The 15,438-nt window shown below is 37.9% G+C and overlaps 1 protein-coding gene across 4 annotated transcripts in view; it reads left to right on the forward strand.

Annotated features, from left to right (window-relative positions):
• Positions 1-15,438, forward strand: part of ST18 (ST18 C2H2C-type zinc finger transcription factor) — a 166,540-nt gene that overhangs the window by 118,037 nt on the left and 33,065 nt on the right. For 3 of the 4 annotated variants that reach the window (XM_050328284.1, XM_050328301.1, XM_050328308.1), the window contains 6 exons: positions 2,023-2,820; positions 5,548-5,682; positions 7,431-7,521; positions 9,038-9,142; positions 10,297-10,538; positions 13,657-13,868. In XM_050328284.1, coding sequence (XP_050184241.1) covers positions 2,023-2,820; positions 5,548-5,682; positions 7,431-7,521; positions 9,038-9,142; positions 10,297-10,538; positions 13,657-13,868 — 1,583 coding nt within the window. The remainder of the gene's footprint in view (positions 1-2,022; positions 2,821-5,547; positions 5,683-7,430; positions 7,522-9,037; positions 9,143-10,296; positions 10,539-13,656; positions 13,869-15,438) is intronic. The other variant, XM_050328293.1, reaches the window with a different exon arrangement.

Below are 15,438 nucleotides of genomic sequence, written 5' to 3' on the forward strand. Positions count from 1 at the left end.
GATTATCTAAGGAAAACAATCTGCTATTTTTATTTTTCATCTTTCACACTGAAAAATAACTGAAAAGACTTGTTACAATTAAAATGTTTTGTTTGTTTTGTTTTGAAGGGTGAGAGAATTCTATTAAACTGGATCTTGTTACTTTTTGAAATGACCCATTGATGGGATTCTGTTCTTTTCCAAGTAACAGAAGAGCAAATAATAAAAACTCATTCGACTAAAGTTGGTTTTAGAACCATATCATCATTCTTACTTGCTGAGATGTGAAAAGACAGCAGACTTTACTCAGAATACTGCAATGTGTGTGGTACTAGACCAGCTGCTAAAAAGTTACAATAAGGTTTACAGACATTTTTTTAAATACAACTTTATGCACACAGTGCACAAGGCCACCTCTCCCTGCACGAGCCCAATTTTCTGAAGAAGAATAAGAATTAATCAATATTTTCTTTTAACATATAACAAACAGTTGAACCAAACAATTATGTAAACTGGAAATGACCCAAAATGCTAACAGTTTGGCAGCAGTAAAGTGAAATGCATTGTGGTGCACATGTGCATTTTTGTCCCCCTTTTCCCCTCCACAATAATCTGCACTTAATAGGAATATTTTAAACTATGTAGCTAAGCAACAGAGGTAATTGTTGCTTTCTAGAGCTTTTGTTAGGCACTCTAACACAGCCCAAATATGCATAATTAGGTATAATGTCTATAAATCATTATTGTACACATGTGGGTAGTTAAGTGGATTGAGAGAATAGTTCAATGAATTGGACATATTCACTGAAAATGCTTTTTATTTGTTTTCTGTAGTTCATAATACTTTAAAATTATCATAACCCTTTACACTTTCTCTTAATAGCTCACTGTGTTATTGAGAGAAACTTCATTTGCATTTTAGACCATGCTTAATTTATTATTTAAACCTAGAGTTCTGATTCGGGAAAGGACAGACACATCTTATAAAATAGTCTGTGCTTGTTTATTCATCCTCCTTTCTAGGAAGTAAAATGTTAAATTTTTCAGTTTATGTTGAATAGATCCCAACAAAAGAATGTACCCTATAATCAGCATTATTGAAGGGGCTAGTGTTGTGACTAAATTCTTCCCTTCATCCAAAAATGCTTTTAGTTACTATGGCAATATTTACTTGATCCTGGCAAAACCAGTGTTGATTTTAGAGAGATAATTACCAGAAAGGAAGATGATGGAGATGTATTTTTGAGTGTCCTTGTCAGAGGAAATGTTTATAAAAAATTAAATGAGATACAAAAGGCATATTGTCTTCCACACCGACGACCTCTCCTGCATGCAACCTTTATTACCTGCTGGCTGCTGCTTTTCTTCTGAAGAAAGATGTTTATAAAGACAGGACGCACTTCAGTGGTGTCTTTAACAAGTCCTTTATGAGTCTGTACATAACAACCATTTCTGTTTGCCTGTGCATGACCTGATCTATCATTTAACATGGCAATTTCAATGGTGACCAGGAGCTTGCCCTTTGTAAAGTATTGAGGATTTTTCCATCAAGGTCTTTCATGGAATCTGGGGTGACTGGGAAAGTAATTAGGATCTATTTTGAGAAAATATTTGGGAATCTTAGATGAAGGAGAAGTGAAAATAGATCAGAGGAATTTTAAAATGTGTGTACTTGTGTGTATATATATATATATATGCATGTATTATACAGATTAGGTGTATATATGTAGTATCTATGTGTGGAACATCATATTTGCATGAATGTGTATGAGAGTGTGCATGTGTGTTCACCATCAGTGAGAAATGGTGATATTTATTTCCCATATAGTGTTGGAGCTATAATATAAAGTAGATATAATCCTAAAAGGGTTTTTCCTGATACTACACAGTCATTTCAAACACAGCCTTGGTGTGAGTTCAATCATTTCAGAGTACCTTTGAGTAAAGAAATGGCAATTGGTAGGTAAATATCTTCATATTGCTTCTACAAGATACCAAATGCAGCTGTTCTTAACATATTTCTCTTATTTTTTTCTCATGCAGAGGAGAGTACTCCAAAATCATCTGAAGAAACCCCTCATTTGGGTGGGCAAGAAAATTCCAGTCAAAGACAAGACAACTACTCCAGCTATCAAGATGCCGTGGCCAAATCTTTGGTGAACATGGGAAAATTAGCAAAAGATGCACCCAGTCAAACAGTGGTAGAAAAGCTAAATGATAGTGGCATTCAATCCTTAAAAACAGAAAGTGATGACACTGATGAATGTTACATGATTAACTCAGCTGAAGGAAAGGAAAAGACTGTTATTCCTGACCCAAAATACTGTTCATCTGAGGAAAATGAAAGTAACTCTGAAATTATGGACAATGAGTGGGATAGCTCCTCAAATTTCTCGGAAGAAACTAGTGTAAAGCCCCATGTGACTCAGAAGTTTTTTGTAGAGTGTAATCAATCCAGCATCCTGGAAGTCCCAGAAATCAAGAAGGAAGAAGTCGAATACGGTCCTTGTGAAACACTTTGTGACTCAGAAACAGAGCTGAAAGCACCCCAGGAGTCTCACCCAGATCCTTTTGAGAAGAGAATTCAGAATCCCTTCCCTGAAAGTGAAGAAGATGACAACGAGTGCCTGTCAGAAACCACAGACGTGTCGGTTGAGCTGGACAAAACAAAAGGGAACTTGAGTTTGCTAGAGCAAGCAATCGCTCTGCAGGCAGAGCAAGGGCACGTGTTTCACAGCACCTACAAGGAACTGGATAGGTTTCTTCTGGAGCATCTAGCAGGGGAAAGGAGACAAACCAAAGTTATTGACCTTGGTGGGAGACAGATATTTAGCAACAAACGTAAGGAAGTATTTTTGGCTGTTCTTACTGGCTTAAGCACTTATCCTGTGACTGATAGAGTATTCTGAGCTGGGTTTTATAGCAACAGTAAAGAATCTGGAATTTAGGTGGTAATTTTGTTAATTATGTACCTTCACACTAGTGCCTTACGTCTAACCAGGTTAAACGCTAGGTACTTGGCTACCTGCCAAACTGCTATGTGAAATGATCAGTAATGGGTACTAAAAGGCCTGTGTAGCTGGCACTGACAGTCCTTCTCCTCCTTTTCCTCCTCCTCTGCTTCCTCCTCTGTAGGGTACTAATACATACCTCCAAAATTTCAGCAGCCAAAAGAGAAGGTATTGAAATGGTGCACAAGGGCAAGGTTAGGGTGAAAAACTGGCCTCTTCCAAAGACGCCACCTAATTCCTAAGCCATGTGTTTTCCGAGTTCTGTCTGCTTCGCGTATCAGCATTACATTTTGCAACAGCCAGCACTTCTGAGCCAGGAAAGCACAAGCTATGCTCTTCTGCCCCGTTGGCCATCAGCAGAAACACCATTAAGTTCCAAAATCCTTATTGTTTCTGATGGTTTTGAGGCATTCTACAAACCTGTAGGAACATCACTCCATTTTCAGCACTTGATTTGTAAACTGGGTTGTCTTGTATGCAACTCCTCAATTAAGGATAATTACAGAACATCAAGAGATGTCATTTTATAAGCACACTCCCTACTGTAGTAAGTAACAATACATTCATCTGTCCTTTGACTTTTCATTTTGGCTTTCCAAACACACTGAGGTCACCTCAGAATTGATGCAATTTCTGATTTTGATAAATGATTTACTTTGATATTTCTAATGTTACATTAGAGTTGGACATTGTAAATATTATAGTAATTTAGTTATCTAAAGCATTTAGAGTGAAAGATAACCGACAGGGGTTTTTTAGGAGTTGCAACTGTAAAATATTTCCAGTTGTATTTGGGAAGCAAATGCATGCATCTCAGTTTTGTGTCTCAAGCAGTCTTTTCATTATCGTGTGTTAAGCTGGGCATGCATGGTATTAGTCTACCTTCTTGCTAAACTACACGAACCTTTATTTACTCAGATGACAATGGCATATGCAGGAACTTTAAAGATATCCCTCCTTATGCTGAGGTCATGTGTGTTCGCCAGGTTCACATTGGTGTCAGTGTGACTTTCTCACAGTACAATTAGGAAGGAGCAGTGATGTAAGAATGGCAGAATCTGTCCCTTCCTGATTTGTCTCATATTATAATTAGTTGTAGTTTCCAGATGAGTTCAGAGGTAACACTCATGAAAAAACACTCTAGGCTTTGTTCAGGTTGCATAAACACCATATGATTGTAGTTGGGCACATAATTTTTTCGCTTTATATAATTAACTGGTTTTTATTTCTAAACAATCCACCATAAAATCCATCAGCTCTTAATTTTAATTCTTGGATATTAGATTAGGAAAAAATGGCTTAAGTTTATATTTATCCATCTGTTTAATGATAAACCTTTTCAATTACTGAGGGAAATGCTAAATCATATTTCAGGGTCCCTCTTTATTTCCTGTTCACTATTGCAGCACTTTCCATTTGCAGTGATTGTAAAAAGCTTGTGGTCTCCTGATGATGCTCAGTCTATTTTCTTTCCTCCCTATTTATTTATTTTATTTTTCAACCTAAACACTTCCCAGGAAGTTTAACCCTCAACTCTCTCTGGTGATTCTATCCCAAAGCACGTCCTACCTCACAGTCCAAAAAAATGAGCTTGAAGGAGACTGTGCTGGCTGCAGCTGTTTTCTCCCCCAGCACCAAATGCTGTTGGCAGCCAATCACAGATGCAGCTAAAACCATCCTCAGCAATTTACGCTGCCACTTCCTCCAGATTTCTCACAAGAGAATTTCTGGACCAGAAATCATTCCTTTCTCGCCCAGACTTTTGATCCTGCATTGGAAATCAAATAAAGGCTTTCTGTCCAGTGCTTCTTGCACAATTCTAGGTGCTTGAAACAAAAATGGGGAATGCACTGTGGCCATTACAGAGTGGTAGCTGTGGGTCTGGGCTGAGACCTCACCTTTGAAAGGGTATCTGCTGCTCCACGTTTTCTCTGTCTTTGTGGGCTGCTCCACAAAGCGGCATTGCCATGTGTACCAGAGGGAGCTGCTTGCCTTGCCTCTCAAATGTAAAGTGGCATGTATTCAGTTTCCTAACAAAGAACCTACAGCCTAGAGATCTGTGATATTTAAGGAATGGCTTCTGGTTGAAATGCTTTTTGTTTGTTTGTTTGTTTGTTTCACACCTCAGCTTTTATTTGGTTGTCCCAGCTTCCTGGAGTCTGACATTAACAGAAACCACGACAAGAGCAAAAGATTGTTTCTGCTTTTTTTATTTATTCCTTTATAGATCTTGCTGTTGGCTAATGCTGCCAGTTTTCCGGCTTATTGGATTGTGGCTTCTGTCCTGTTTTAGGATCTGAATGGAATAAATGGCACTGCAATCCTAAATGTATATAGTTTAGCACATAAAGTGGCATATTGGGAGGGGAGGGTCATTGTTTAAAGGACAAGGTGTGAAAAGCTAAAGTGATGTTTAGGTTGCATATGTCTCTGTAAAAACTTCGCATTGGAATTAAATCTGAAGTACGAAATAGAGACTATCACACTGCTAGGATCATTCAGCTAAGTGCAGACAGGGGCTAAAACCAAACAAAATCCTTGTCTGATTTCTCTGCAGATTCACCCAGGCCTGAAAAGAGAGAAACCAAATGCCCCATCCCAGGATGTGATGGCACAGGGCACGTGACTGGGCTGTACCCTCACCACCGCAGTCTCTCAGGCTGTCCACATAAAGTTAGAGTGCCACTAGAAAGTGAGTATCATCACCCTGCAGACCAGAATAACAGCTGGATCTGGCTCAGTATCATGGGTAGTGTTTACTTATGCTGGAGAAGGACCCCTTTTTTCTGGGTGAGATTGCAGAATGAGACTAAGAGAGAAGCCATCCCACCTTCTTTGCCCTCCAGTTCATAGCTGTAGTTCTACTGCCCACACTTGTGCGGCTCAAGTACTCAGCAGTAGCATTACAAACAGCAGTAGGCTCCTCAGGAGGCCTGGGAAGAAAAAGATCAGAGCCCAGCTATCCCCACCCTGCCAGCAGACCCGCACACTGTAATCTCATGAATCTTCAAGACCTTGCTTGCTCACGCCTTTGCTAAGGCATGCATCACACAGACAGCACGTGCTTCTTTCAGAGCTGTGGCCTCATTTGCTCGCAATCACACACCGAGGCTGCTGGTTTTCACTGCCAACAGCTGAGAGGCCTGGGCATGCTTATGCAGAGATGTTTCCAGTGTCCTCCTTACCACTGAGCTAAAAAAGGTTACTTCCATCAGTACATCCCAGAGCTGGTCCATAGCAGGTCCCTCTCTTATGTATTAGTATCACACTAATCCTTTTATGTCCAGCCTAGCCTGAATTTCCCTGCTTATTTCTAACTGTGCTGCTCTGATTACATTGGTTTGTGTGTGCGTGCGTAATCCTGCAATACGATGCAATGAAATGTTTAATAATAAGCCAAAACTTAATGTGAAATTATCCACTTATACAACCTAGTTAGTCAGATTGTTCATTGTGGTGGTATGCATAACAACAAATTAAAAGCATATTTGCACTTTGCCAACATCCTCTTCCTAACCGTACCTCTACATTTTTTAAAATCTGGTACTAAACTGTATTTATGGAAACATCTGCTGAGTTAAGCAGGGTGCTGCATTTGGAAAGCCTTCACATCACCTTTCTGAAAAGTTAAAATTAGCAAGTCCTTGTTATTTATCACACTTCCAATCAGGTGTGTTCTGTCCTGCTGGAAAAAAAAAGAAAAATAAAGAAGTTATAATTTTGTTCCTAAAAGAACAAACCAGTTGACTGAACAGTCAGCTTTTGTGAAACACTGTGCTCCAAAGATACATATTGTTTAACCCGGACATATGTCAGTCTTACTAAAGGGGATTCACGGCAAAGGGCATAAGAAATGTACATGCAATTGCAGTCACCACTGGAAGTGTAAGCCACTGCTTGGCCGCATTACCAATTGGTCCCAGGTAGTTTCAGCACAGCTCAGATGATCAGAAGGTACAAAGGTTCAAAGGGGACATATTGAGATCCTCTGATAAAATGCATGAACAGCCTTCCTGTGCTTGAGGGTTTGGCCTCCCTGAGACAGAGGGGGACTGCAGCTGTATGTAGCATGACCATGTGACCCAGGGCTCCTCTATCACCTGCCTTTTCCAGTTGATTGTGTTAGTGGTGTATGAATCAAATGAAAAAGGGTGTCATGACGTAACATCTTTGCTAACTTCCATCTGTGTTCTTTAAAGTCTGTAGAAACAATGATGTGTATGTGAGAAGACAAATTACAGTAATATAAGCTGATGTATGCTAGAGGTGCCACACTTACTGTTTTGTAGGTCCTTTTCCTCTCCTCTTCTTCTGTGGTCAGAATGTGACAGAACTGAGAATCTGAGTCCACAGAGGAAATGTTAGTATTTTTTTAATACATATATTTTTATTTGATGTGTGTTATTATCAACTTTTTTTTTTTTAATTATTCCTGTTTAGTTCTTGCCATGCACGAAAATGTTTTAAAGTGCCCCACCCCAGGATGTACTGGAAGAGGACATGTCAACAGCAATCGCAACACGCACCGAAGGTAGATCAGAAAAGTTGCTGTTCACTTAAAATCTAACATGTATTCAGGAGCAAACTGATGGGTACATCTCAGAATTAGATGATATGTACTACTCTGCACACTGTCTATTAACTGCAAGGGTAGCCTGTATTATTTATAACAAAAAAATTGTTTTTTATTCCATTACCTAAAAAAATGGCTGTAGCACTGAGGATGGCAAATTCCACCAGTATTTTTCAGAGATGTGATTTAAAGCTATAATTTCATCACAATCTTCTCAATGAAAAGTCATTATGTACAAGGGGTGGGAATGAAAAAATATATTATTATTGCTACAACTGGGAAATCCAGTGGAAACCAAAACCCATTTGTTTTTCACCACATACATGGTAGTCCTTGGCAGGAACTTCTGATCAAGGCACATTACCTTATAGCAAAACAGAAAATTTTAAGTGGAATATTTTAGAATCCATTTGGAAGCTCCATTTATTACCCTCAGAAATGCCATCTTCCTGCTTGGAACATCCCTGTCTGTTTAACCTACTGCCTGCAGGGAGAAAGTAAAATTGAGGAAAGCCTTCCAGACAGGCAGCTGGGGAATCACAGCTGGACTGCAGGTGAGGCAGAGAGTCAATGTACTCTGTCTCCAGCAAGCCACTGCTGTCTGCACAGCTCTTGTCAGTAGTGCTTTCTGCTGGAAGCCAGCAAACCAAAATAGTCCATATACTGCTTCTGGAAAAATACAATGTCAGTCTTACAAACTTGGGACGTTAAAAATGTCAAAACCGACTTTCTTTGCTGAACTGAATTTTTGGAGGAATTGGGGTTTTTTTGCTGATCGATTGATTGGTTATTGTATGAGAGCACAGAAATTGAGGATTATCATACTATGTGACTAATCTTTAGTATAAAAAGTCAGGTTTTTTCCAGAGATATGACAATCTTGTCTGCAAGAGTATATAAGGAACACCAAATATTTTGGTTTTGTGTTTCCTCTTTTGAATCCCCAGTCATCTTCGAAGCACATCAGCTGTGTCATGAGCAACCCATGAATAGGATAAGAAAACATGTTTTAATCTAATAAAGCAAACAGAAAAAATAGGCTAGCACAACTTGAAATGACAAAATGTGTTCTTTGGTAACAGTCACTCATATATCCCTGTTTTTTTCCCAAATTCACTTTCATTTTAGTCGGTGGGAGGCTTATATATGCATGGTTTAACTGATAAAGTAAATGTCATTTGTCAGAAAATTTACTAGTGACTTGCCAGACACAAAACATCAAAGCTGAACTGTGGAAAACTCCTACATGATTCAGTTTCCAGATATATCACCTAAAATACAGATTTCACAGTTATGCATTAAGGATGGAAAACTAGATGAATCTGGTCTATAGCAGTAGCAGTTCCTGTAGATGTGCAGAACATCAGAGAAGTTCAAAGCCATTGGGTTCCACAGTACACATTTCGTTTACTTAAGAATTAATTTTAACATTGGGTTTTTTTCTTGTGTTTTCTTCACCTTTGCTTTTCAATAGCCTTTCTGGTTGTCCAATTGCTGCAGCTGAAAAGTTGGCAATGTCCCAGGAAAAGAACCATCTTGAGTCTCCAAAAGCTGGGCAGTGCCATGATCAGACTCACAGGTAGGAATGCTCGCAAACCAGTCTCTCCAAAGCATTTATGCACAAACTCTATTGACTGGTGCTTAGGTCTTTCACCTATTTCAGATTTCAGCTGCAGAGGTAGCTTGGTTTTCCAAGATGAACCTCTGCAAAGCTAAATAACCTGACTGTATCTCAAAATAAACAGCTGTCTTTCTGCTGGCTCTTTTGTATGTGGTTGGCATTAAAGACAATAGACCTATCTTTTGACAAGTAATCAAATATATTCTACTAAGTCTTACTTTCACACAAGTAACCTGATCAGAACAATTAATAGAGTTTCTTAATTTTAAGTTTATTGGTTTAATTAGTTGAATTTATTTTTTTATACAATGGCATCAAAAAGGAGAAACACTTTTTATTGCAATTGCATTTTGTTTGAGTTATATGGGCCCTACAGACATGCATAATTTGCACATCATTGGCACCACGACCATTACAACCTATTATATTCAGGTCTATTTGGGGACACTTTAATTTGTGGATTATTGACATGATCAGCTCTAATGGTTCCTTCAGAGCCATTACAGAATATTATGTCCATGTGTCTGCCAACTGCACGTGCCTTAACTCTACATATGAAAAGTCCTTAGGAAATTGCTAAAGACAAGTAGTTACTGAACATTAACTAAACAGAATAACATATCATAAATCATTCATTCCTCCCAAACAGCACAAGCAATTATTTCAGATCATCTTATATTATATTTATACTATACTCATTCACAGTAAAGTGGGAACAATAGTGATTCAAAAAACCTGAAAGTCCTCTAACTAGAAAAATTCCAGACAATTTTTATAAATAAAGGAAGCCACATCTTACAGAGGTAATCCAGCAGTAAGTTAGTAGCTGTCTTGTAAATATCCCAAACTGTTACTAAACAATACTAAATTTTTTATGTTCTCATCTTTGAATTGTGAAGTAGTCAAGGTACGCTTTGATTACTAGGTCAGCCACTGTATTTATGTTGTTTATTTCTTGTATACACCTACCAGTAAGTTTTACATGTGACAATAGCACAATTTTTTTTTTTTTTTTTGAGATGCAACCATATGCTTTATTATGTACTTTTTGTCAAAAGGTTATTTAAAGATGTTCCTGTCTTTCTCCTCCTTTCTCTTCCTCCTTCCTGTAGGACCAATTTAGCAAAGCAGCCTGAGGTATCTCAGTACAGTTACAGAACTTCACAGTCACTCACCTCCTCCAGAGGCACAAAGGAACAGGAGAAGTTTGGGAAAGTACCATTTGATTATGCCAGTTTTGATGCACAAGTCTTTGGCAAACGCACAACAGCACCTGTGGCACAAGGAAGAAAAACACCTCAGTTTCTTGAATGTAAGCTTGAAAATCAGTTATCTCTTGGAAAAGGGGCAAAATGTAAGACTTTTTTATCTTTTTACTTGTTCTACTTTCAAACTTCTAGAATCCTAAAAAGTTTTGTAGGAAGCACTTTTAATCACTTGTGGCCAGAATGGTAAATAGAATCACTAGCTGGCTACATGTAGAATGCTAGAACACTAAATATCATTACTACAAGGTTTACTTTTTTGATGCTTCTTTTAAAAGCAATTATCAGTGGAAAAGAGGAGTAAAAAGGAATACGTTATATTTTATCTGTTCCATTCTTCATTGGCTAAATTGTGATATCTTTATGTGATGGGATGTTGTCATGAGAAGTCCCATGGAATGTGTCTGCATAAGACATAATGAATTGCAGTACAAGGAAATCCAAGTTAGGTTTCAAAGGCACTTCAAGTACCTTTTAGATGCATCCATACAGGTATTATTCCTCCTAGGTGAGCATGTGCCTCAGTTGCTCTATTGGCTCGGACTGAATTTATTTTGATATCTTATATTACTATACAACATCATATTTGTAGTGCAGACATATCCAATGCATCAAATTGTTACCAATATTGCTCTGCTTACATCACAGATTTGCTGAGGTACTACTCTGTAAAAATGAGATACCGCAGTGTGGACACAAATGATTATTTACTGCAGATGCTCTTCACAATCTGCAAGGGAAACTTCAACAAGGTTCTGTCATTGTGTTGACCACTATAAAATATCATTCAGTTCAAAGAAACAAATAATTCTGTTGCCATGAGGGAAATGGAAAAGAAAGGTTTCATTGCACCATAAGTGTGTTCATAAGAAAATAGATTCAGAACAGTGCAACAAAAGACTCTTTAGTTGGCTTTTGTTTTGTTAATGCCAAAAAAAAAAAATGGTAAAGTAATATAAAATAGGAAAAAAAATTATCCCAAATATCCTAACAAAGGAAAACACTCATAAGTAAGGTGAACAGAAAAGCAAAAATTTTTATATATTCATAAATATATATATATAAGATAATTAAATATAACTCTAATACTATAAAATATTGTATATGTTTTATATACTTATAAAATTTGTGTTCATTTATTTATATATGCATCTGAGTACACACAAACACACATATATATGTTTGTAGGTATCTGTGTTTCATATATATACATAAAAACACTCTATTTAAAATTGCAACTGAAAAGTAGATATTTATCTGGCCTGGAAAATAGGCTTGTTCAAATGAAAGCAAACATGTGCATTGCCAGCTTCTTGGGTGGCAGATTTTCCAATTTTGTTTGTAAAATTGAATATTCCCTATTAGCTGTCTCTTTGCACAGATGTATGTCTATTTCACAGGTTCATTTCAGAGAAAAAATGATTGAAATGTTTTTATACAAATGCAAATACATACATATGCAATTTATGTATGAAGTATATCAGGGCTGAAGTTTACAGCCTGTTGTTCTTGCAAAGATTGCAGTGTGCAGCTATTATTTTAATGGAAAGGTGAAAGTAAAAGAGCTGGTGAGTGCTTTAACTATGCAGGTATACAGAAGTTGGCAATAAGAAGCTGATGATGCAGTGATTGGTTCAGATTCCTATGTAAATACATAGCCAGCCAAAAGCCCATCATTAGCCCTTTGTGGATTCTGCACTTGCAAACTTGTTTTGTTAACAAAACATGCACCCTTTATAGCCTGAGGGGTTTTTGTTTGGTTTGTTGGTTGATTTTTTTATCTTTTAAGGTGGGTAATGGAAAACGCACTTTCCTGCTCTTTAAATACAATTTGAATTTCGTTGTGGTAACTGCTAAAAAATGTAGACTTTTGCTTGTGCTACAGTATTAAAACAGGGAATACAAATCCTTTTTAATTTGCACTGGAGAAAGGGAGAACTGAATCATGAGGCTTGCATGTATTGCTCTACTGAGATGCCTCCAGTACTTAGAAAAATAGAATACAGCATTCAGCTACAGTCAAAGCATATAAACAAGCATTTCTTTTAGAGCATCCCAAGTTTGAGGAAAGATGAGTCCTTCAATGCCTTGTGTAGCTCTTAGCATTAAAATGCACTCAGCCAAAGCTCGACATCCAAAGGGATCCAGAGCCTTGGGGCTCAGATCTTCAGGGAGCGAGCAGATGGCCATATGCAGAAATGTTCTTGGTGTATCTGGGTGTAGGCTGAGAAATTGGATTTTGCTTAGTTTATCTTTGTAGGGCACTGTGAGAGCTACAGACAAAAGAAGTGATTATTGCTTCCTTAGAGCTGAAATCATGGTGCTGTGTTTTCCCTGCAACAGTTTATGGCATCTCAAGCTCCAAAATCCAGAACAGAGAGCAGAGTTCTCTCTACCTATTTTAGAGTAAGTGCTGCTGATGGAGAAGAAAACAATGACACACACCACTTTTGCCTGTGAAAGTGCTTTTCTGTTCACCTGTTAGTATTTCGTTCTCAGCTGACCTCCTTGTGCCTAATAAATCTGCATATTACTCCAAATATAGCCAACAAAAGACTGTAAATCAAGATCCTTTGAATGTTCATTGCCATTATTTTTTAATTGATTAAAGGATAGACTTAAATTTCTAAAAATTTACACAAAATTAGTACTGAATATTCCTTACAGGTATTGTTTTTATCTGATTGCTCTGGTTCATTCAAGAGCCAGGTCTTGTTCTCCTAAGCAAAGCTATTTAAATAACAGACTTATACATTTAAGTAGGGTAAACAGTGTTGTTTTAGCTAAGACTGGACAAGTCACTTTTGTTTTTTTTTACACATTAGAGATCTAAGAGGAAGCCTCTATAAGAATACACTTACAATTGCATTTACCCACTGGTGTGGTCAAATCATAATGGATAACATGCTAATGCTTGCTCAGTCTTTCCTTAGACATCATTTCTTTTAATGCCTAAATTAAGGATAAGTAAAATATGAGTAAAAAACTCAGACGATTGTTAAAAGATGTGTATTTCTTCAAGTAAAAATTAAATTATTGTGTTTTTAAAACCGTTTTTACTGCAAATCCTTACTGACAACAGGAAAAGGACTGTTTTAAATGTAATCTTTGAATATTTTTATGTATGAAATTGTAGTCTGAGAAACAAAACTATTTAATGGGAAAAATTTCATACATGCAATTGCTAATCAAATCTCTCTTCAACAGCAAAGCATTTTTCAAATCCAGTGAAATTTTCTAATCGACTGCCTAGTGCTAGCGCCCACACACAGAGCCCTTGCCATGCCAACTCTTATAGCTACGGTCAATGTAGTGAAGACACCCACATAGCAGCAGCTGCTGCTATCCTGAACCTTTCCACCCGCTGCAGGGAAGCAGCAGAGATCCTCTCCAACAAACCACAGAGTCTGTCTGCCAAGGTAGGGTAGTCCAAGAACCTGGAGGGTGTGCTAGCTACCGAACTGTGTGAATAAACTGTCTTTCATGTTAGTGACTGCATTAAATCCCCCAAAAGGAGGCTTCTGTTTGCATGCTCTTTTGAAGAGAGACAGAGAAAAAAAAAAATCAGTAATGCAGTGACCAGTTCTGATAAAACTAAATAAATAGCAGGAATTATGTTGTTAATTCTTTTCATAATTGAGCCCTAATTACAAGGGGGGAGTTTTCTGGGAGGAAAAAAGAAAAAGGTTATTTGAAATCCAGCAACAATCTGTGGTGGATAATGAGTTAGATATGTTTTAAGATGGAGTTTTTCTCCCTCTGAAACCTGCCATTAGTGATCATTTTGGAGACTGATTTAAAAAAATATAAAAATCATATGATTAATGGGGGTGATATTTTGCTAGCAATGGAACAGAACTACACCTATGGAGTCTGTTGTGTTTGGAGCTCCTAACAGTTTGGTAAGGCAGAGAGGGGGGAATAACAACTGACTTTGGTAAAATTCCCCTTTCTGCTGGCAAGAGTGGAGAATCAGGCCCACTGCGCTTGGAGATAGATAATTTGGGCAAGTCTGTCATAATGGAAAGCTGCCTAATTTTGTAGATGTTTGTGTGGCTTTAATGTTTTGGTTTCTGCTCTGCGTTTCCTCACGGATCTTTATGATATACAAATGGTACTGTGTGAACTATGAGCCTTATTTTCTGTGCCATTACATAGTATTATAATGCTGATGAAAATAGACAAGATTTTCTTCCGATGATAGTGGTGTGGGAGCACTGTTGTTTATTATTTGTATTAAAGTCACACATGTTCCACTGCAAAGAAACTTTTGAAAGCTCTGTGTAGATGAGAGGGTGTCATTACAAGATCTTGAGGAGAAATCATTGGGGAAAAAAAAAAAAAAGAGGTACGTTGTCAGAACACAGCATAGCAGATTTGCTTCTGCTGTGGAACTCTGAGTTGTGTTGTGTGCTCCAAAAGAGAGATAACCTATTTCTCTATAAGTCAGTGTCACTCTACGTTGTCTATTTTAGCATCAGGCTCAGTCTGGTTAGAAGTGTCTTCCACAGCTGTTGATCTACAATTAGGTTGAGAGTTCATTCACCACTGCTAAGAGGTTAGCTGTTATTTTTTGAGTGGAATCATTAATTTTACCACCTACATAACACCTCGTTAGGTATTCTGAGTCTTGTGCCTTTGCAGAGTGCATCCCCTACTTTGCTGCTTTTGCTTTCTACTTGTGAAGTTTTGGACCTTGAAATTAATGTTGAGAGATGCCACAGGGTAGACTCTTCGGAATATGTCCACGTGCATTCCCTGTAACTCAGACATTATCTGCCCCAAGGACTGCTCACAGAACATTTCACTATGACAGATCCATCCCTGATATCTGCTGTAAAACGCTCCTTCCACCAGTCTTCAATAGAGACTTCTTCTAGTGGGGAAATGGAAACTGATGCCAATGGTTGGATTAAATTGCTGCAGCAGCCTTTGGCTGACCTCAGCAATAGACCTTTGTTGCCAGAGACGAGCAGTAAAGGGACCAGG

This window comes from Myiozetetes cayanensis, unplaced genomic scaffold (assembly GCF_022539395.1).
Source record: "Myiozetetes cayanensis isolate MyiCay16 unplaced genomic scaffold, myiCay2020 scf1, whole genome shotgun sequence".
In the NCBI taxonomy this organism is placed as follows: Eukaryota; Metazoa; Chordata; class Aves; order Passeriformes; family Tyrannidae; genus Myiozetetes; species Myiozetetes cayanensis.